At 52.0% G+C, this 22,822-nt stretch overlaps 1 protein-coding gene across 2 annotated transcripts; it reads right to left on the bottom strand.

The window, feature by feature from the left end:
• Positions 1-1,298: 1,298 nt before the first annotated feature.
• On the bottom strand, positions 1,299-22,781 carry AKAP8 (A-kinase anchoring protein 8). 2 transcript variants are annotated; one of them, XM_012457771.3, is made up of 14 exons: positions 22,686-22,781; positions 20,342-20,380; positions 18,196-18,228; positions 17,376-17,655; positions 16,427-16,910; positions 15,806-15,935; positions 15,517-15,563; positions 14,062-14,095; positions 12,124-12,211; positions 9,094-9,235; positions 8,705-8,798; positions 8,138-8,268; positions 5,979-6,074; positions 1,299-3,072 (listed from the first exon to the last, which is right to left on the bottom strand). In XM_012457771.3, exons 1-14 carry the CDS (start codon positions 22,702-22,704, stop codon positions 2,650-2,652), a joined length of 2,040 nt encoding a protein of 679 aa, XP_012313194.1. In that variant the 5' UTR covers positions 22,705-22,781; the 3' UTR covers positions 1,299-2,649. The 2 variants fall into 2 exon arrangements, with proteins under 2 accessions (XP_012313194.1, XP_012313195.1); XM_012457772.3 differs by lacking the exons at positions 17,376-17,655; positions 18,196-18,228 and having other exon boundaries at positions 22,686-22,776.
• Positions 22,782-22,822: the final 41 nt, after the last annotated feature.

Here is a 22,822-nt window from a genome sequence, read left to right as displayed (position 1 = left end):
TGGAAGGATTGCTTGAAACCAGGATTTGGAGGCTGCAGTGAGTTACAGTGGTACCACTGCACTCCAGCCTGGGCAACACAGTGAGACCCTGCCTGTAAAAATTTAAAAAAGCAATTATGTAGTTTCACAAGAGATGGAAGGTGGAAGAGCCTCACTGACATTCAGATTAATGTAATGACAGGTCTTGGATTGATACTTATTTTTTTGAGACAAAATGTTGCTCTGTCACCTAGGCTGGAGTGCAGTAGTGCAACCTTGACTCACTGCACCTTCTGCCTCCCTGGTTCAACTGCCTCAGCCTCCCCAGTAGCTACTATTACAGATGTGCACCACCACATCTGGCTGATTTTTGGTATAGACAGGGTTTTGCCATGTTGACCAGGCTGGTCTCAAACTCCTGACCTCAAGTGATCCACCTGCCTTGACCTCCTCAAGTGCCGGGAATACAGGTGTAAGCCACCACAACTGGCCAGGTCTTGGATTTTTAGGGGAAAAAGAAAGGGTGGTTGGGTGGGGCGGGGGGTGCTGGTGCAGTAGTTCACACCTGTAATCCCAGCACTTTGGGAGGCTGAGGCCGGCTGATCACCTGAGGTCAGGAGTTCAAGACCAGTCTGGCCAACCTGGTGAAATCTGTCTGTACCGGCATGGTGGTGGGTGCGTGTAATCCCAGTCACTTGGGAGGCTGAGGCAGGAGAATCATTTGAACCTGGGAGGTGGAGGTTGCAGTGAGCCAAGATTGCGCTACTGCACTCCAATCTGCACGACAGTGTGAGATTCTATCTCCAAAAAAAAAGAAAAAGAAAAAAAATTAAGGAAATAAAGCAGTTCCACTACTGTTTTTGTACTACTGATGTTCAATGCTACCAACATTTTTGCTTTAAGAAAACAAACTTTTTAAAACTTTTTATCTTTATTTTTTTAGAGACAGAGTCGCACTCTGTTGCCCAGGTTGAGTGCGCAGTGGTGCGATCTCAGCTCACTGCAATCTCTACCTTCTAGGTTTGAGCGATTCTCTTGCTTCAGCCTCCTGAGTACCTAGGACTACAGTCATGTATCATGGCGCCCAGCTAATTTTTGTATTTTTAGTAGAGACATGTCATCATGTTGGCCAGAGTGGTCCCGAACTCCTGACTTCAAGTGATCCACCCGCCTCGGCCTCCCAAACTGCTGGGCTTACAGGCGTGAGCCACCTCGCTCAGCCAAGAGAACAAGCTTAAAGGGCACGTTCAGCCTGCAAAGAAGGCACATCTATGCAACGTGAACAGACGCTGAGCAGAAATGACCCAGAGGCGCCATCGTCTCATCAAGCAGTTTATTTCCATTTTTAGTTCTAATGTTGACTTCTTCATAAATATTCACCCAGAATCTCCACTAAGGCTCCTCATGAACAGGGCCCAATTCCTAGAATGTGTATCATGTTAGCCCCTGGTATTACAGTAGAGAATCACCAAGTTATTTTACTGCCTCTTTTTCTAATGATTCCCCAGTGGCCCATGTTTCCCAACATGTGAGAAGTATACAGTTCAAAAGGCCACCGGGAAACTGACACAGCACGGCCATTTCAAAAGGGATCTTCAGACTCTTCTGATTTTAGGAAATTCTAAGTGTGTGCTAACTTTGAACACATGCTAGCCTCCCTTTCTCAGATTCAGAAAGGTCTAAAGTAATAGCTATTTCTCTAAAGTGAAACATGTATTTCATTATATTATTTTGTAATAGATAGCTTCTATCTGTGGCAGTTTATGTTGGATTATTCCATCTATGGGAATCATCAAGTTTTCTTTCCAAGATGGGGTCTTGCTGTGTTGTCCAGGTTGGTCTCGAACTCCTAGGCTTAAGCTATCCTCCTGCCTCAGGCTCCTAAACTGCTGGGATTATAGGCATGTGCCACCACGTCCCATTGTAAATGTGTTTGAGTGGGAGTAACTCATTTTAAAGGAAAAAACCTGAATCTAGAGGTGGAACACAAATGAGGTAAAACATGAGAGAAGCGATGCCGTGAGACTAACCGTTGGAAACAGTGCCCTCTGCACAGTCTGGCTTGAGAGTGAGGTGGGTTTGCTTCTAGTGGCGTAGGTTGGTCAGATTCTTCTGGCCTCTGGGCGCGTGGATGTGACGTAGTCAACGCCACATTGAACCAGGTGCTGGCAAGTCCTGTAAAGATCACTCACCATACGGAGTGCTACAAAGATACAGGTTAAAGGCTGAAGCTTGAAATGTAAAAAAAAAAAATCCTCTATAGAGCAAGGTATATTCCTAGTGTTGAGCTGTTCCCAACCAAAAAAAAAAAAAAAAAAAATTAAGGACAAAAATAAAAAAGGAGGCATTCAGTCAGTGGTTGTATTGAATAAGCAAAGTATCATCAAGCTGTAATCACCCAAACTTTATTATTCCAAGTGCAGTGTCAAGAGAAATGTTACAGCCGCTAAGGAAAAGGTACTTCTGCAGCTCTCAAACGCAGGCAAGAAGCCACATGACTGCGTGAGACAAGCCGAGGGGCTCTGCCCAGGAGGAAATGGCTGGGTCTCTTCACCAAAATCAGTTTACAGTGTATCCCGGTAGCACACACCCTTGTACTGCTTGCAAACCAAGGGGGAAAGAGCAACACGTCCATCATACAACACCTCCCCTGGAACAGGGAAATGAGCATCATTCTGTGACAGCAGCATCTTTGGACTCTGCATCAGTTTGTTCCGCTTCAGTATCCGTGGCAGCTGGGGCAGGAGTAGCTCTGGTTTGGGCACTTTCTCCCTCTGCTGTCCCACTTCCTGCCTCCACGACACCCTTCTCAGATGCTGTTCCGCAGGGCACCTGCTCTTCCAGGGGCTGTTCAGCTTCAGGATCACTACTGGCCTCTGCTGTGTCCACAGGGCCTTTGCCCTCAGCTGGCTCCCTGCTGCTCTCCAGAGCCGGCGCTCCTTCCCCGTCGACTGCCCTCACTGCTGCCGTGATCACCTCGGCTAAGACATCCGTGGCCACCTCCTCAGGTGTCTCTTTCTTATCCTCACCTTCTAAATTGTCATCTCCTTCCATTTCTGGATCAACAGTTTCATTGGTGAAAGGGTCCTCACCCTGGCCAAAGAGAAACACACGTCAGTGTAGCAGAACTCAGGAGGCCCATGAATGCTGGGATGTCAGCTTTGCAGAACCAGCAGAGTCCACAAGAGAAACACTTCCATAAACAACACCACGGGAGTTAAACCTACAGGTTCTCGGAGGCTACAGATTCAGAAAAAACCTCGGAAAAATGTCACTAGACATTCTGCTATTTTTTTTTTAAGTTGGACTCTCATTCTGTCACCTAGGCTGGCTGGACTACAGTAGTGGTATGATCTTGGCTCACTGCAACCTTCGCCTCCCAGGTTTAAGTGATGCTCCTGCCTCAGCCTCCCAAGTAATGGGTTTATAGGCATGCACTACCAAGCCTGACTAATTTTTGTATTTTTAGTAGAAATGGGGTTTCTGCCCACCTTGGCATCTCAAAGTGCTGGAATTAGGCATGAACCACTGCGCCAGGCACATTCTGCAGAAAAGTTCACAAGACCTAAGATTTCTTAACTTGATGTTTTTTTAAAAAAGGACACGTAGTCTGGGCGTGGTGGCTCACTCCTGTAATCCCAGCACTTTGGGAGGCTGAGGCGGCGGGCGGATCACGAGATCAAGAGATTGAGACCATCCTGGCCAACATGATGGAACCCCGTCTCTACTAAAAATATACAAAAATTAGCTGGTCGTGGTGGTGCGCACCTGTAGTCCCAGCTACTTGGGAGCCTGAGGCAGGAGAATTGCTTGAAGCTGGGAGGTGGAGGTTGCAGTCAGCTGAGATTGTGTCATTGTACTCCAGACTGGCACCTGGTAACAGAGCAAGACTGTGTCTCCAAAAAAAAAAAAAAAAAGGACATGTAACAGGAAGTTAACACTATGTTAAATTTCAGTGTCATTCAGGTGCTCACATCTGTAATCCCAGCACTTTGGGAGGCTGGGGTGGGAGGACTGCTTGAGCTCAGGAGTTCAATACCAACCTGGACAACACGTCAAAACTCCGGGCTCTACAAAATATACAAAATTTAGCCGGGTGCGGTGGCACATGCCTGTAATCCCAGCTACTCAGGAGGCAGAGTCATGGGAATTGCTTGAACCCAAAAGGTGGAGGTTGCAGGAAAAAAAATTTTGTGTGTCATTTATGCCCATAGCCCTGAGATAAATTCCCATTTTACAGCTGCAGAGTTGAGCTTCAAAGACTAGTAACTTGCCAGACATAACAAAGCCACACTAAACATCAGGATGAAGATTCAAATCCAAGTCTGACTCCCTCAAAATTCTAAGTATATGTTAAAAAACTATCTCTAGTCTAAAACAAGCAAATTAAAAATTATTATTACCAGATTAGGAAACATGTCTTAAAATATGATGCTTACAGCAAGGCGCAGTGGCTCACGCCTGCAACCCCAGCAATTTGGGAGGTCAAGGCAGGAGGATCACATGAGGCCACACCAGTCTGGGCAACAGAGCAAGACTATCTCAAAAAATTAGCTGGTGTGCTGGTGTACTACTGCAGTCCCAGCTACCTGGGATGCTGAGGTGGGAGGATCTCTTGAACTTAGAAATTCGAGGCTGCAGTGAGCTATAATCACACCACTACACTCCAGACTGGGTAAGAGAATAAGACCCGACTCTAAAATTAAAAATAAATAGAGACACTTAGAAGCCTGAGTCTACACTTGACTCTAGAACTCTGTCACTTAGGGCAGTGGCACGATCTCAGCTCATGGCAACTTCTGCCTCCTGAGTAGCTAGGACCACAGGTGTGTGCCACCATGCCCAGCTAATTTTAACTAACTTCTGGGCTCAGGGATCCTCCTGCCTGAGCCTCCCAAAAGGGTTTCACCATGTTGTCCAGGCTGGTCTCGAACTCCTGAGCTCAAAGCAATCTGCCCATATCAGCCTCCCAAAGCATCGAGATTACAGGTGTCAGCCACCACGTCCAGCCAAGTTTCTTAAACTGGTTTGTTTCTGTGCCGTTTATTATAGATGGAACTGTCAACTATGGAAGCATTTAGTAATTGAGAGGACAGAAAACAGGTCTCGAAGTCAGGTTGTGGGCTGGGGCTTAGCTACCAGCCCCAAATGCTGAAGTCCTGGGATGAATACTCAACAAAATGGGTTCCACAAGACAACTGGGAGCTCTTCCAACCAGACTTCTCTCCAAGAACACCCACTTTGGGACTTTCATATGCTGATCCCATCACAAAGGCCCTGGTTCTTCACTACCCCTCATCTTCAACCTCGCTGTCAGCTGGCTCTGCCAACGAAATCTTTTTAACTTATCTGCTAGAAAATTATCTACCTCTGATTTTTTATTTATTTATTTTTTTTTGGTGATGGGGTCTTGCTCTGTCATCTGGGCTGGAGTACAGTGGCGCAATCATAGCTCACTGTAGCCTCTAACTTCTGGGTTCAGGGATCCTCCTGCCTCAACCTCCCAAACTATTGGGGTTACAGGCATGAGCCATGACTCCCAGCTCCCAGCTTTCCTTTAAAGACCAGGTCTTGCTATGTTACCCAGGCTGAAGTGCAGTGGTACCACCATAACTAACTGTAGCCTCAAATTCCTGGGCTCAAGTAATCCTCCCAACTTCCCGAGCAGGGCTAACCATGGGTTTTTCTTGAAAAAGCGCCTAATCATCATTTGCTCAGAATTTTAAGGCTAAACCATCAGGGTTTTTCATGCTAAGAGTCATGGCCATTACACACTGATTAATCAGGCAGCGCCACATCCCCGGAGTCCCCAGGCACGCAGTGAGTTGGTTGGAAATCCCAAGTTGTCACATTCCCGAGCCTGATATATTCCGGTGTCCCTGAACTGGTCAAAAGACTCAGAAGTGCTAAATACTGCACTCTGGATTCAACTCCCTGCTCATGGGGTTCATCCTCCCTTTCAAAAGCTTTTCCCACCCATGGTACTTGCAAGCACAGACCTTGAGGTATTTTTCCAGCATCTTCACTATGTGTCTATTGTTCAAAACACTCTTAGCCACATGGAGACTCGTTTTCTTGAACTGTTCAGCAGCCAACTGCAAAGTGAACCAAATGTGAGCTTTTAAAAATGGCACAAATAAGGAAGAGAACAAACCAGCCAGGCTCTGCCAAGTCTTCCTGAGATCAGCCCTAGGCAGAGAGGCACATCTCAAAACACCAGGCTTCAAGAAGAGAGAGAGCACCAGATACCGTGTAACCAAGACTAACAGACTGGAACAGCTGGACAGTCTTAAGAGATAAACACACAGGTGTGCCACTGAGACCCATGTAGCACGTCCAGAATAGGGGGTGAAACGAGAGCATGTATAAATGAGAAGCTATGCAGACTCAGTGGAGGAAAAGGGCAAGCTCTTTCTTTTCAGTTTTTTTTTTATTACATTGATGTTGTAATGAGTTCAACAATAAAAGCATGACTAGGCTGGGTGTGGCGGCTCACGCCTGTAATCCCAGCAATTTGGGAGGCTGTATGTGGATCACCTCAGGCCAGGCGTTCAAGACCATCATGGCGAAACCTCATCTCTACAAAAAATTAGCTGGGCGTGGTGACGCACACCTAATCCCAGCTACTCAGGAGGCTGAGGCACAAGAATCTGGGAGGCGGAGGTTGCAATGAGCTGAGATTGCACCACCGCATGTCTCAAAAAATAAACAACAACAACAAAACAAAAAACAACTATGACTGCACCAAGCCTCTGACTGTTTTAGGGCCTGACTCATTTGCACAATGGTCCCTTGTTTGTATACTGCTTTTCAGCTGATCTTTTTTTTTTTTTTTTGAGACGGAGTTTCGCTCTTGTTACCCAGGCTGGAGTGCAATGGCGCGATCTCGGCTCACTGCAACCTCCGCCTCCTGGGTTCAGGCAATTCTCCTGCCTCAGCCTCCTGAGTAGCTGGGATTACAGGCACGTGCCACCACGCCCAGCTAATTTTTTGTATTTTTAGTAGAGACGGGGTTTCACCATGTTGACCAGGATGGTCTCGATCTCTTGACTTCGTGGATCCACCCGCCTCGGCCTCCCAAAGTGCTGGGATTACAGGCGTGAGCCACCGCGCCCGGCCTCAGCTGATCTTTTTAAATTTTTTTTTTTTTTTTAAAGATGGGGTTTCACCATGATGGCCAGGCTGGTCTTGAACTCCTGACCTCAGGTGATCCACCCACTTCGGCCTCCCAAAGTGTGAGGATTACAGGTGTGAGCCACTGTGCCCGGCTCAGGTGATCTCTAATAGTACTGTGGCTGAGCCTAGTGGATCACCTGAGGTCAGGAGTTCAAGACCAGCCTCGCCAACATGGTGAAACCCCATCTCTACTAAAAATACATTAGGAGGCTGAAGCAGGGTAATTGCTTCAACCTGGGAAGCAGAGGTTGCAGTGAACCAAGATCATGCCATTGCACTCCAGCCTGGGCTACAAGAGTGAAACTCCATCTCAAAAAAAAAAAAAATTCCAAAACCAAAAACAGTACTGTGAGATGGGTGGGCAGCTCTTGACTTCCCCATTGAATAGCTGGATAAACTAAGAAGAGAGATGCTAACCCCGGGCCAGGAAGTTTCAGCCTGCAGACCAAATACAGCCACAGCCACTTTTACTGTCTGCTTTTCTGCACTGACGGTAGGTAGAGCTGTGTTGCTGAACAGACTCTATGGTCTACAATGCTAAAAATATTCATATCTAACGCCTTTCAAAAAAGAATGTGCTGACCCCTGAACTCAACATTTAGCCAGAAGCCCCATCAGCTAGGTAAGGAAGGACCAGTCCTTTAGTCCAAGTCCCCTGGGCCACTCAGCTCTCAATGGCCCTCAGCTTCAGCTTACGGAAGTCCCCAGGCCCTCAGCTACTGGGGAATTGACCGACGTGGCTTACAGGAAACACTCTCAAATTAGGAGAATCTCAGCTACTGCATTTAATCCATTCTAAGCAAACACGTTTTCTCACATTTCTATAAAAATATAGGCGAATCTTACAACCAATCAATGGAAGTGACAGACTTCAAACACAGCGAGAACCCCTGAAGATATGGGTAACTCCCCGTAAGACACAGCAGGCTCTGAGCCACAGCCTGCGACACGCACTCCAGGCAGTCTGGGGCAGAAGACTCACCCTGCGGTTGTGATTGTGGTCCACGGAGTGCAGGTGCCGCTGGAGGAGCTGCGGCTGCGCAGGGATCAGCATGTCGCAGGCCAGGCAGTGAGCAGCCTCGATCCTCTTGAAGAAGTGCTCCTGGCCAATCCCTGTGAGGAAATCCATGTCTTGGAGAATCTGAGACAGCAAGTGATGCTTTCCTCCTCCCACTCCCCAACAGGGTCCAGGTTTTCTCCTGGCAACACTCAGAAGGGTGTAGCCTGCCCTTCTTTAGAGAGTATGGGTCAGCACATCCGGCCTCTATAGCTGGGAATTCTGCGCATTTCAGCTTTTCTGTTCCTTCTGGTCCTTTCTTTTCAAACCAAGGAGGAAAAGACATCAAAGTGCTTAATGTCACTCTGATGTCAGCTATGACCTATGCAGAGCCACACCGAAGGCTTCTTTCTTTCTATTGCTGCTCAGCACTCTTCCCACAGGGCTCGCTGCCACATTCTCAGCCACCTCGGGCTGGCCTTGCGCCATGTTTCACGGGTCACGTGCCTTGCCACCATCCAGGACAGCAAGCATCCTGCGACCACAACTCACCTTTGAAAGGATCTGGTTTTGGTTTTGGGCTCTCTTTCTCCATCAATTCCTGACGTCGCTTCTCAATTTTCTTATTTCTGTTAACGATGTATTCCTAAGGTGGATTTGGAGATGGCATTAAGTAAAATGAGAGGCTGGCACATGTGGCCATTTCTCAGCTGCCAGGGCTAGGCAGGCAGCTATCAGAGGAGCTCCGTGGGCAGAAGAGTGGGAACCACGATGGCTGGAGCTCTTGGTTGTTCCTGTGACTTGGGGACTTACACAGCTGTTCTATCTGGGAAAAGAAACCTTGACCAAGTTTACACCTCTGATTTCCCCTCCTCATTCAAAGGATCCGGCACCTGCAGGACTGGTGGGGGACGTGGTGACGGGGGCCAGGTGTCCTTTACCTGGAGGAACTCCACCGTCTTGTCGGGCAGCTTGGTGCTTATAAACCGCAGCGTCTCTTTGTGAAATTTGCTTTGCAGATGCTTCTGGATCTCTTCGTCTTCAAAGCTACGGAACTTGCACACAGAACAGGCAAACTGAATCCTGGAGAAGGAAAACGAGGAGGGAAGTGAGGCAGGGAGAATCAGCTCACCTCTGGGGAGAGCTGAAATAGAAACAGGGTTTTTCTTTTCTTTCTTTTTTTTGAGATGGAGTCTCACTCTGTTGCACAGGCTGGAGTGCACTGGCAAGATCTCGTCTCACTGTAATCTCTGCCTCCCGGGTTTTTCAAGCGATCCTCGCACCTCAGCCTCCCAAGTAGCTGGCATTACAGGTGCATGCCACTGCACTCAGCTAGGGAAAATGGTTGCTAAACCAAGAGTTCCGACTTCCCAAGGAGCAACAGAATAGCAGTTAACCAGACTTCTCCAGCTGAATAACAGGAACATAGACTTACAAGTATCTCAGGCAAAGATTCATAATCAGCTGACACTGCAGCCCTCTGGTCCCAAAGCCCCTGAGAAAACACCGGAAAGCAGTGACTGCTCAGAACCAGGGACCCCCTAAGCTCTGCCTGGCAGCTCCTTGGGGCGCAGCATCTACCTCCCAGCTTCTCAAATAAGCTTTGCTCCACAGCCACTGGGATGACACAAGGCAATCTCATTTTATGTGCAGAGAAAAGACCTCACACAATTCAAAACACAAAGCCCAAGATCAGTTCTCCCATGGGACTCCCTGTAAAGACATGTCACATCCAGTTCTACAGATAAAAAGTGAGGCTTCTGGCTGGGCGTGGTGGCTCACGCCTATAATCCCAGCACGTTGGGAGGCCGAGGCAGATGGATCACCTGATGTTGGGAGTTTGAGACCAGCATGACCGACATGGAGAAACCCCGTCTCTACTAAAAATACAAAATTAGCCAGGTGTGGTGATGCATGCCATGCTGCTTGGCGAGAGAGAGAGCGAAGTACAGGCCCCAGGCCACCACACTGGGGTGCTCCCTCCCTGGCCGTCCTGGAGGTTCTAGTCCTTTTGGTGTAGGGGTGCAGGCCCTGTGGCACTCAGGATTTCACCCTGCCAACTCCACACGCCTGGCTTCTGACCCGACAAGCACCATAAAGACACTTCCACTTCGGGAGACACCCCCTACGGAGGAGAAAAAGGGACATATCCCGGGGCTCATACACAGAGCTGCCAGGAAGCTATGGATGAGATGCATGCTTCCCTGCTACACCTCTGCCTCCCTGTGACAATTCCTCTAAGTTCCTTCAAGATCCTTAAGTCCTCAGTCACTAGTGCAAGCTCTGAAGGTTTCTTTTCAAAAACAAGTCACCTCTTCATTGGAAGAACATACAAGATGATAAAATACAAAAAGTAAAAAAAATGTCATCTCTATGCCTTTCTCCCAGTACTCTGGGAGGCCAAGGCAGGAAGATCTCTTGTGGCCAGTTCAAGACCAGCCCAGGCAACAGAGCAAGACCCCTGTGTCTAATGAAAAGTCATCTCAATTTCCATGTGACATGTCAGTCATCTACTCTACCCATTATTTATCTGTCTAATACAACAATGGTGACAATGTTCCTGTACTGAAGAAGAAACGGTTCTTTTTTTGAGACGGTATCTCGCTCTTGTCCCGCAGGCTGGAGTGCACGGGCGCAATCTCGGCTCACTGCAACCTCTGCCTCCCAGGTTGAAGCGATTCAAAATGAGGCCAGGCGTCGTGGCTTGTGTCTGTAACCCCAGCACTTTGGGAGGCCAAGGCGGGTGGATCACGAGGTCAGGAGATCGAGACCAGCCTGGCTAACATTGTGAAACCCCATTTCTACTAAAGATACAAAAAAATCAAATAAAACATTAGCTGGGTGTGGTGGCATGTGCCTGTAATCCCAGCTACTCAGGAGGCTGAGGCAGTATTGCTTGAACCTGGAGGTGGGGGAGGTTGAAGTGAGCTGAGACCGCGCCATTGTACTCCAGCTTTGGTAACAGGGCGAGACTCCATCTCAAAGAAAAAAAAAATTACTTTTTGAGCAGCTGGAGTCACCAAGCTGGAGTGCAGTGGTGTGACCTTGGCTCACTACAACCTCTACCTCCCTAGGTCAAATGATTCTTCTGCCTCAGCCTCCCGAGTAGCTGGGAGTACAGGCAACCACTACCATTCCTGGCTAATTTTTGTATTTTTAGTAGACACAGGGTTTCACTATGTTGACTACGCTGGTCTTGAACTGCTGGCCTCAAGTGATCCACCTGCTCAGCCTCCCAAAGTGCTGGAATTACAGGTGGAAGCCAACGCGCCTGGCCCCTTTTACTAATCATTTCTTTGCACAAGAAAATCGCTGTCCCATGCGAGCTTTAAGGTCAAGGATTCCCCAGCATCACATGATCACTGGGGATTTCAGTTTCTAGTCAGAAGCCAGTTAACCGCTGACAGGGAGCAGCAGGGACATGATGTGGTCACACTGACATCCTTTGGGCTCAACATGTTTACATTTCTCCTATTCTAGGAGGAAATCTTGATGGTAGGACCATCTCTCTACCTATCTCCCAGCTCTGTCAAACTCCAGGAGTGGTCTGGATTTGAACTAGGTGAATGCAAGAAACTTGTCTGAGATGCCAGGTACCAGGTCAGGGGACAGGGACACCCCTCAGGCCTGCAGGAGAGTAAGAGAGCCCCCTGCTGGGCAGTTATGGGCCACGCAGACTCACCAGCAAGGCTGCGATTCCAGAGAAATAGACAACACCCGAGTCAAACACCAATTCTCTAAGCAAGAGCAGAAACCTAACCACCAAGGCAACATCCCAGCCATTCTAGAAGACAGGCAGCATGTGTGCTGCGAGCACAAAGAGAGGCAGTGTTTCCTGCACCCTCAACTGTTTCTTCTTTTGCCTCCCACTGGCATGGCCCCGGTGCTGTGGAGCTAGGACAGGGGAGCTCAGCAGTGCCTACCCCGTGCCAGGTCCACCTCCTCCAGTGGGGGTGGTGCCCACGCCTCACCTGTCGGCTGCGCGGTCCCGCATCCTGTCTCTCCTCCTTTGCTTTTCCCTTCTCTTCTTTACTTCCTCATCCTCGTCTTCCTTCTCTCCTGTAACAGACAAGTCCCTTCGAGACGCTCTGAGGGGCCTGCAAAGGAGCTAAGCTCCAGGACCTGGTTGGGGGCTGCAGCTTGGCCACTGCACCCCATGTCTTGCCACTGCCTTCATCATGTGGCAAGGTCCAGGATGCCCCAAGGCACCATCAGAGACTTCCCAGTGGACATGGGTCTGGGATGAGAACCCGGAGGAGTCACCTCACTCCCTGCATGGCCTGAGGAAGCCGGGACGGGCCAGGGACACGGCCTGTCTATCCCATGTGCACCAGGGCCCCCTGCTCTCTGTCCTCCCCATCCTGCTTGTCCAATCTAGTGCCCTGCAATGGGGTTTTCTCCCAATAACACAGGAGAAGCCAATTCTCCCAGGATGAAGAGGCAGCAGCTCAAGGCTTCAGGAGGTGAAGGAGCCGCTCTGCTACCCTGTCCCACCTCTAGGTGGACCCTGATGAGTGTCCTGGCGGCCCCGTCTGAACTAGGGCCTCAGCAGGTCTGACAGTCCTTGCTGGCCCGACCTCTATCTTCCACTCACAAAAACCGTCAATCTAGGGCTTTCCCAGGGCTGTGTGGGAAGCAATCCTAGAAACAAAAATGGGAAGAGACCGATTGGTCCTCCCGTCCGTCCCCCAGGGCCAACACAGGAGCTCCTCGCAGAGCCACGCGGCCATCGTCCCAGCGTGAGGCCAGGCCGGGTCCCCGAGGCTCAAGACCAGGGCCAGACGCTGAAAAAAGGTTGGAGAAGCATCTGAACCGTAACCCCTACCCCTGATGCCAGTCCCGAGACTGTCCCACGAAGATGGCGACCGGCGTGCGCTGCTCAGAAGCCTCTCAAAAGGGCGTGTGGGATTTTTGGCAAGAGGTCACTGCCTGAAACTATGACTGCTGTTTAATAGCAAAGTCATCCCGGGTAGGTAGCAGGACCTGTGCGCAACAGACATGTCACCTTTGCTTTAGCATTGTGCCATTAAGCGCTCAGGGTGCCCTGTGCTATGGACAGGACTGCTGCGGGTCATTGGGGGAGGACCGCAGAGGGCAGGCTAAGCTTGAATATGTAACAGGAGGGGCATCTAAGCCACGTGCCTCAAATGATCAGGAGCTGGGCCATTGAGGAGCCAGCCTGTGATCCTTGGGGTAACCAGCTACAGACAGAGCTACAGAATGGGGAAAGAAACAAGTGGCTTCAGGGCGAGCTCCGCACCGCAACGCCTCAGGCCACCCTCCCACACAGGCTTCAAGCCTGGCCCACTGTTGCTGCAGACCCTCTGGTCTCCTGCATTGGACCTGAAGAGACCTGTTGAGCGGTGACTCACTGGAGGACTTGGTGGGCCCGGGTGCTCCTGACCCTGCAGGTGTCTGCTGTCACACACTCACAGGCATGCGGCAACGCATGCTGCAGCTGCATCCCCACCACAGAGGTCACAGCACAGCCTGGAGCAGGCGACGGAGGGACTGGACAGAATTAAGTCCAGGAGAAAACAGTTCAGGGACATGCACTGGCCGAGGAGGGCACAGAAGATGGGCTGGGGTGGTTCTCTTCTCTCATGTCTCTCCTTCCCTACAAACTTGAACTGTGGTGGACACCCAAGGCTGCCCCCATCCCCTGCTGCAGCCTACGTGGGGTTAGGCAGACAGACGCATTTTGAGTACTGCCCCAGACACTTTGAAGCAAAGTGTCTGGTGATCGCCACGGTCAAGGCCCATTTGGTGGCTGCAGCCCCTCTTCCCCCACAGCCACGGGCCCTTTCATCCAGGCCTCCGGCTTGCTCAGAAGCCCAGCCTAGCTGGGCAATAAGTGCAGGGCAGCCAGGCAGACACAGGAAAGCTGCAAAGGACACGGTGACGCCTACCTCTCTGCCGCCCAGACTCGCAGAATTCATCCTCCTGGAAAAGAGTATACACAAAGTCCAGCAGTGAGCTGGTGTGTCCCGAACTCTCCACAACCAGCCTAGCCCCTGGCCACTTCCTGGTGGGCGTTCTCACCCCAGACCTAGGTGGCTATGCCACCAAGAATGAGCCAGTGTGTCAGGACTGGCCTCCGAGGCTCGGGACAGGACCGCTCCTGGCCTTCAGAGATTCTGTGACAACCTTTCTAAAGAGCCACTCACCCGCCCTCTCTTGGTTCCTCCGAAGCTGCAAAACTGCCTGCCCCATGGCAAAGGCACCCTCACAATTCTATAAGCAAAGCCTGCTCACTGACTATAGGGAGAGGGAGTCTGACTTGGGGGAGGCCAGTTCCGGCATTCTTGATAGAAAATGGGCTCCACCATGTTTTCCAAGCTTTTGTTTATATTAACCCAATGTCTTAGCAACAAATCACATATAGATAAAAATGATTCAGATACTCAGAATTCTGAGTATCTGAACAGAGCTGATTCCTTAGGCAGTGAACACATGGTTAAATTAACAATCAGCAGGTTTGCAGAGATTCCTAGTCTCAAGACCTAAATCAGCAAAACAGAGACCAAGTGAGATCTGAAACCTGAAACCTCCTGCCTGCTCCCTGCCCGTGTGACCTTTAGGACCTGGGGAAAGCCCTCCTTCCATGCTGGACCTCCAGGCCCTACGCCCCCACAACTTGGACCAGAATCTACACTGGGGTGGTGGAGGCACCTCCCCAGGAGCTTGGGGTGGTCCCAGCTATGAACTGGCCCCTGATGCTGCCCACCTGTGCCTCATTGTGAGGACGGAAGGACATGGACACTGGTCAGCAGCACCCAGCACAGAGCTGGTAGCAAATGAGCCTCCAGTCTGTGCTTGGAGGCTTCAGTCCACAGTTCCTGCAGTTAGTGGCCTGGAGACCAGGGAGAGGAACAGGAGCTTTTTTCAGAAAGGGAATGTTTGTTGTAGGTGGAATTTTTTTTTTTTTTTTTGAGACAGTCTCTCTCTGTCACCCAGGCTGGAGTGTAATGGTACAATCTTGGCTCACTGCAGCCTCCACCTCCCAGGTTCTAGTGATCCTTCTCCCTCAGCCTCCCAAGTAGACCCATACAGGCATGTACCCTCCATACCCAGCTAATTTTTGTATTTGTATCTCACCATGTTGGCCAGGCTGGTCTTGAACTCGTGACCGCAGGTGATCCACCCACCTCAGCCTCCCAAAGTGCTAGGATTATAGGCACAAGCCACCACACCAGGTTAAGGGGGAAAACTTGTAGAAACCTAGCTAAAAGTGAGGGTCCTAAATCCACTCAGAGGTAGTCGAATCTACCACGGCAGCTGCTCCTGCCCCTTTGTGAGGAACGGCAATTAAAGAAAGAAAAAAATCCCACACTAGAGGCAAAAGTGCTGCCTGCTGGACTTACGCCCTTGAATTCTTCATCTCCTGAGCGGAAGTCACCAGCTCCGTCATCTGCCAGACACAAAAAGAGGAAAAGTCAGTCCCCAGAGTGGCCTGATCCAGTTTTCGCCCTCCCAAGCTCGCTGTCCAGGGTGCATCTGTCCTGACCACAGTGGGGGTTGAGGGAGTAGGGGTGAAACATGCCACCGGCGAGTGTCCACAACACGGACAGGGCAGGCAGAGACCCCAGCAGGCAGCTGACCCTTTCTGCATCCGCCTCGCCTGCCTGGCCCGCCTGGCCCCCCAGGACGTACCATTTTCGGAGAAATCTCCTTCACTGTCAACCCGGGCCAGTTTGGTGTCTGGCTCCTCATACAGTTGGAACTGCTTCCGTTTCCTGCCCATGCCATCTGGTCCGAAGCGGTCAGACCCTCTCCTCCTGGGCTACAGACAACAAGCACACCCCATGAACTATACTTACCTGGGCCGTGAAGATGCCCCACAGAAAAGAACAAAGAGGTTGTAAGACCAGGCAACACAGGCACACAAAGTCTTTTCAAAAAGCAAAGACACAACATACTTGAAACTAAAGAGAAAATCGTGCTGAGTGAAAGAAGCCAGGAACACAAGGCCATGTTTCATCACTCCATTTGCATAAAACGTCCAGAACACGCAAAACCACAGAGACCAAACGTGGTTGTTGGGGGGAGGAGACGGGGTGACTAAGGAGCAGAGGTTTCTCTTCGGGCTGACAGAAATGCTAAGATTAGACTGCAGTGGTGGGGATGATTGCACAACCCTGTAAATTAACTGAGAGCTGAGCTGCGCACTTAAAATTTAAGTTTAAGTGAATGTTGTAATAGGGAAATTTTACCTCAACAAAGCTGCTAAGAAGAGAAGCAAAGGCGGCCCGAAGGAACCTTGTGAGGGCTTACCCGATCCCGCAGCCGGGGCTGTGAGCGGCCACATCCATAGGGTATGGTGCTGTCAAAGCCACCCGCCCCCTGCATGCCCATCACGCCATAGTCGGGAGCCATGGACTGTGAGAAGAGGGACGGAGGCGGCCGGCTGGGGGAGGGCCCTCCCAGGCCCCGTCCGCCCACATAGTTCAGCTCATTCCAGGGTGTGGACAGGGGCTCAGAGGTCGCCGTTGGAGGCATGAAGGGGTCGCTGCGCATGAAGGTGCCAGGGTTGCTCCGGTCCTGGAAGCGGCCCTGGCCCCGGCCCCGCATAAAGCCATCAAGGGAGCCCCGCTCCCGGGCCGGGTCTCGGCATTCACCGTACTGCCCCGCAAAGCTGCCATTGCGGTTGGACCCCAGGTCGAAGTCATAGTCGTAGCTGTAGCTGGGGCGGTAGGGGTCGTGCTCTGGCAGACAGGGCCTGGAGTCATAGGACTCGAATGGCTGGAAGCGAAAGGAGCTGCAATGGAAACACAGAGTGTCAGAGGCGGCCACCCCGGTCACCCACCTCCACACTCCCTTGGTAAAATCTCCATGTCTCCCCAACCCCCAACATCCCTACATTCAGAAGAGCAAACCAAACCACCTGCATCCCACTTAAGTACTTGGATGGCAAAACCGACCAATACCCTCCCTGGAACACTGCTGAGTGGGGGACACAGAGCCCTTGGCCACAAGAGCAGCCTCATGAAGAAAAAAAAGTCTGGGGGAGCTTAGCCAACAACCATGCCCAAGCCTCACCATGCAGAAAACCAGCAAGGAAGTCCTATTGTAACGCCACGGCTCCCCCATAAACCCAGCTCATCAATGCCACACCCAAGAGGGAGGCCAGGACAGCCCTCCCTCTAGAGTGCATACCCACTCCCATGTGCACAGAGGTGGGTGGGTGTGGGGTCCCAGGGGAAGGGCTGGGGTCTATAATCACCTCTCCCGGTCCTGCATGCCCTCCCCACCGCCGCCGCTCCCGCCCCTGCCTCCTTCCTTGGACATCATGTCCAAACGCTGGTTGATCTTGGCAATGAGGGAGTCGGAATTGTCGGTGCACGGCTCTGGGACGTAAGAGGCCATGTGCATGGCAGGGCCCCCGGCCGCCAGGCCACCATCACTGGCCTTGGCAGCCTCCCACGAGGCTGGGCCATAGCTGTAGGTTGCGCCTGTGGTGACGTTGGTATTCTGGGCACCATAGTAATTGTAGTTTTCATAACCTGTCATGAGAGGAGGAAGCAAGTCAGACCTCAGTGGCCATGAGGCCTGCCTATGGTGGACACGACTGGGGAGGGGCACCCGCTGCCACCAAGAAGGAAAAGGGGTGTGGGACCCAGTGCTGCTGGCATCACTCCACACTGCGCTGTGACCTGCCAACAGGCAGCATGAAGTGGCCAGAGAAAGGGGTAGCCTCAGTGCCGAGTGGCGGGTTTTCTCTGCCGGATTCTAGGACCTGCTCCCCATCCAAAGCCAAGGTGACCAGGAGCCTGGGAACGGCAGTTCCGGCTGCTGACAGGCCCCATTAAGGACCCTGCTCCCCAAGCACAGTCGCAACCCTCCCTGGCATGCTCCCTCAAGGCTGCCCGCCACAGCCCTCTGCAGCCCCTGTATTCACAACAGCAGCCCTGGCGGACTGTGTCTTCAGGAAGAGAGCCAGGAAATCCACGCCAAACCTCCCTGATGGGTGGACCCGCCTAGCCTTCAGATCAGAGGCCCACTCACCCACCCACAGACCCCCCCCCACCCCACCAAGAGCTTACCTTGCCAGCTAGCCACACCAGTTCCATATGCACCTTAGGGAAAACAAACACACACAGAGCCCCATTTGCAGAACAAAGGCAGTGACGCCCCCACCTGTCACTTCGCTCCACCATCCACAGACCCAGGGCCAGGGCTTCCTTCAGGGTTCTTAGCTCACTCAACTCCTACAGAGCACTGGGCTCTCTCCCAGGGAAGGCCACCTTCCCATCAGGGCAAGGGAAGGGACGCTGCACACTACCCAGGAAGCTCGTCCACCGTTGGCTGCCAGCCCTGGGCAGAGTCCTCGTAAAGGGTCAGTTCCCACCAGAAGCCAGAGGGCAGGTGCTGCCAACTGCTCAGCGAGGCACTGGTGCAAAGTCACGTCCTCGACTCAACCCAGCACGAGGATGTTATGTGCCACAAGAGACCCAGAAGGCTGCCTCCTGGGACACCCGGTGGTGGGTGGAAAAGCAGTCCCACTCCCCAAATGTTGCCAGAGACAGAGCTCAGACTCAGAAAACAAAGGGAGCCCTCGCACCCTAGCACACAGGCTGGCAGAAAGCAGAAAACCTTGCCAGCAGAGAGCACACACTGGTCCCCTAAACAAGCCTAGCATCATGACCCAGACCCTAGATCGGGGGTCTGCAAAAGGCCCGGCCACATCGAGCCCACTTCCCACCTTGGCACAGCCCTTATGATTTTCCTATTTCAGTGCCCCTAACTAAGTACCAGTACACTGCCCGCAGCCCTGCGTCCTCAGGCTCTGCCCTCAGCTAAGAATGAATTTTATGTTTTCAAACGGTTGGGGTAAAACTTCTAAAGTATATTCAGTGACAAATGTTGACACGAGACACATCACTTACACATTTGTCAAAACTAAGAGAACTATACAAATTAACAAAAACTATGTCGGGCATGGTGCCTCACGCCTGTAATCCCAGCACTTTGGGAGGCTAAGGCAGGTGGATCACCTGAGGTCGGGATTTCGAGGCCAGCCTGACCAACATGGAGAAACCCCATCTGTACCAAAAACAAAAAATTAGCTGGACGTGGTGGCACATGCCTGCAATCCCAGCTACTTGGGAGGCTGAGGCAGGAAAACCACTTGTATCCGGGAGGCGGACGTTGCGGTGAGCTGAGATTGCGCCACTGCACTCCAGCCTGGGCAACGAGAGCCAAACCCTGTCTCAAAACAAACAAAAAACTATGAGCTACAGTGAATAACATCACATCAACCCTGGCTGATTAACTGTAAATGCATCACACTAATGCAAGGTCTTTTTTTTTTTTTTTTTTTTTTTTGAGACGGGGTCTTGCTCTGTCACCCAGGTTGGAGTGCAGTGGCATAATCACAGCTCACTGCAGCCTCGACTTCCTGGGCTCAAGCAATCTTCCTGCCTCAGCCTTCTGAGTGGCTGGGACTACAGGCACGTGCTGCCATGCCCTACTAATTTTTTCTTAGAATAAAAGGATCACTTGAGCTTGGGTCTTGAACTCCCAGGCTCAAGTGATGCTCTTGCCTCAGCCTCTCAAAATGCTGGGATTGCAGGCATGAGCTGCCTCACCCAGCTAATCCAAGATCTTACTAATGAGAGACACTATGCCTGGGTGGAGGTGGCTGGGCGTATGGAACTCCACTACTAAATCTAAAGCTGTACTAAAAAGTCTGTTAATTATAGGCCGGACACAGTGGCTCACGCCTCTAATCCCTGCACTTTGGGAGGCCAGGGCGGGCGGATCACCTGAGGTCAGGAGTTTGAGACCAGCCTGACCAACCTAGAGAAACCACTTCTCTACTAAAAATATAAAATTAGCCAGGCACGGTGGCAGGTGCCTGTAATCCCAGCTACTCGGGAGGCTGAGGCAGCAGAATCGCTCGACCCTAGGAGGCGGAGGCTGCAGTGAGCCGAGATCGCTCCACTGCACTCCAGCCTGCGCAACGAGAACAAAACAAAACAAAGTCTGTTAATTATAGAGGGAAAAAAAAACTTGGATATACCCTCAGCTACAGAGACTGTACAGCTCATAAAGCCACAAAGATATTCACTATCTGATCCTTTACAGAAAGTTTGCTGACCCCTGGGCTACTACTCTCCCTTGACCCTGGTGAGCATCAGGCTCAGCTCTGCCATGCTAGGGCCTTGAGTGTAGGAGAAGACCACTTACCCTGGGTGTTGGCAGGTCCAGCACTCCATGCACCGTAGCCTGCAAGAAGACCCTGAGTTAAGATTCTATTTGTCACACTAGAGAATGGGTCCTTTTGGGGGTACTCTGAGGAGCCTAAAGGGATCTCCTTGCAGTTCAGTGCCAGCTGTACAAGAAAGAAGAACCCACCCCCACTTCCAAAGGCCCTCCCACAGCTGGCTACTTGCATCATCGCACTCCACCTGGCTGAAGTCAAAGCAGAAAAAGGGGAGAGGGAAGTGGGCTTGGAAGTCAGCTCTGCCATGCAGAGAGACTTTGGCCCAGGACCTTACCCTTCCAGGCTTCGCTCCACAACTGAGGCTAACACAAGGCAATCCACTCACCATGAGGACACATTCCCCCACCCATCACACAGCTAGGAAACTGGCTGAGACTGCCATCACAAGGACCCCGTAACTGGAAACAAGCATGGGAATTTGGTGGCATAAACTGCAACTCTCTAAGCTGCACTTCCTCTAAGCCACTTTAAGCCCTCCAAGGATCCCCTGAATCTTTAAGATTCCCAGAGCCTTGGCCGGGCCCTAAGACATCAGACTGTATTCCTCACCCTTCCAACACCCCCGTCCACTATGGCATCCCTCTGGTCCCTCCAGGAAGGAAGATGGGAACTGTGTTCTCTTCATTTCTGTGTCCCTGGGGCCCAGCACTGAGCTGCGCACGGGTGGCCACCCTGCCTGTCAAAAGACTTCACTTTGATGAGGCAGGAATACAACCATGTCTACCTCAACAGAACCACCCCCACTGCTAAGCGCTTAGTGTGTGCCGATACACGGCAAGTACAAAGCAAACTCTGTTGTCCCGGAATGCCATTCGGGAGAAGGGAGCTAGGCTCATGGGTTATGAGACTTGACCCAGTCATACTGCTGAGTTTTGCCCTCTGCTATGCTATGCCTTCCCTTCCCTGTCCTACTGCAAGGCCCTCTAAATCCGTATCCGTATTCCAACAGCAAGTAACCAACCTCGTGAGACTGTTTCCTTAAGTGGCACGCGCTATTAACTCAACCTAAAAACGCTCCCTGAAACACAAGAAATCAGGGAAGCTGAAGTATCTCCACTACGTCTGAAAGGTTTTCAGGAGGTAGGAAGAATGGGTAGAAAAATCTCCAAACTAAGACTGAAAAAGAGGAATACGGCACCTGCAAAAAAGATCTGATGGGAAGGAAGGAAAAGAATAGTGAAATCTACCTAGGCTGCGGGTCAGTTAGACACCTAAAGCACACGGGCACAGGCTCCCACCTCAGGACCGACCCTTCTCTCTCCGCGATTTCTGCTGCTGGGATCCTTTTGCCCTGCCACTTCTGAAGATCGACAACTTCTCGAGATCCTGCAGCCAGGATCACACCACTAGCTTCTCTACAACCAGTCGAGCCCCACCCAGCATGTCCCAACTATCCTGTGGGCAAACTTGGCTCTCAGAAGGCTCTGATTCCACAAGCTGGGAGCAGGCAGCTAGAGAAGATCGGCCCTACTGCAGGGCAAGAGCTAAAGCCAAGTGGGGAATGGGTACGTTCCCTCTTGCACAGCTCCTTGGCCCCTCCAGGCCACAACAGACTGCCTAAAGGAGAACGGCCAATCTGTCACCAACCCCAGGGCACATCAGGTTTCCAGCTTTGCACCAACACTCAGCATCTGCCCCTCGCTATCATCCCAGGCCAGCAAGCGCCGGGTACAGAGCTGGAGCCCGGCGAGGCTGACTCCTGCGCCGGCCGCACTCGGCCCCACCGCGCTGCACCGGGCACTAAAGGGCCGACCTCGCGCAGCCGGACAGCTTCTGGGACAGGCTCCCTAAGCCACGTGAGCCCAGCGAAGACCCCCACCTGGCCTCGCAGGCCTAGGACAAGCCTGGACGGCCCGCGCGCGGCAGCCCCAGACCCCGGACCTCAGGACCCCACGCTGTGGCTCCGCCCCCTAGGGCCGCCATTTTGTGGCGTCTTCGGAAGAGGAAGTCGAGAGTGCGAACGCCGGGGTCGCTAGGGACCGGACGGGCCTCGCGGAAGCTGCGGGGCAGAAACGGCCCGCACGGCCCAAGACACCCCCTACTTAAAGCCCACCGCGGCCTCTGCCCCAACCCCGAGTCCCGCCCGCCTCCTCGGGCCATGGCGGCCAATCCGCACGCAGCGCCCCGGGAGCGACGGCGCCAAAACCCAATGAGTGGCGCGCCCGCGCGCGCGCCCCGGCCTCCTCTGTAGGTCCCGGCTGCAACCACGCTCGGGACGAAAGACCGGCCCGCGGCCGTTTGCGCTGCGGCTGCGCTGCCCGCACAGCGCCTTTCCTCCCCGTTCCGCGCCCAGCAGCCAACACAAACCTCCGTAGCCCTGGTCCATGGCTTCGACGCGGCCCACCAGCAACCCCTTTTACTAGGTGGCCACAGGACGCATGCGTTCAACGCACCTCCACCGTCGACTACTGGAAGATCAGGCGTCTACGTCACTACTTCCGCGA

This window comes from Aotus nancymaae, unplaced genomic scaffold (assembly GCF_030222135.1).
Source record: "Aotus nancymaae isolate 86718 unplaced genomic scaffold, 86718_ANA_hifiasm-v0.15.2.pri h1tg000028l, whole genome shotgun sequence".
Lineage (NCBI taxonomy): Eukaryota > Metazoa > Chordata > Mammalia > Primates > Aotidae > Aotus > Aotus nancymaae.
This window is presented reverse-complemented; position numbering and strand designations above follow the sequence as displayed.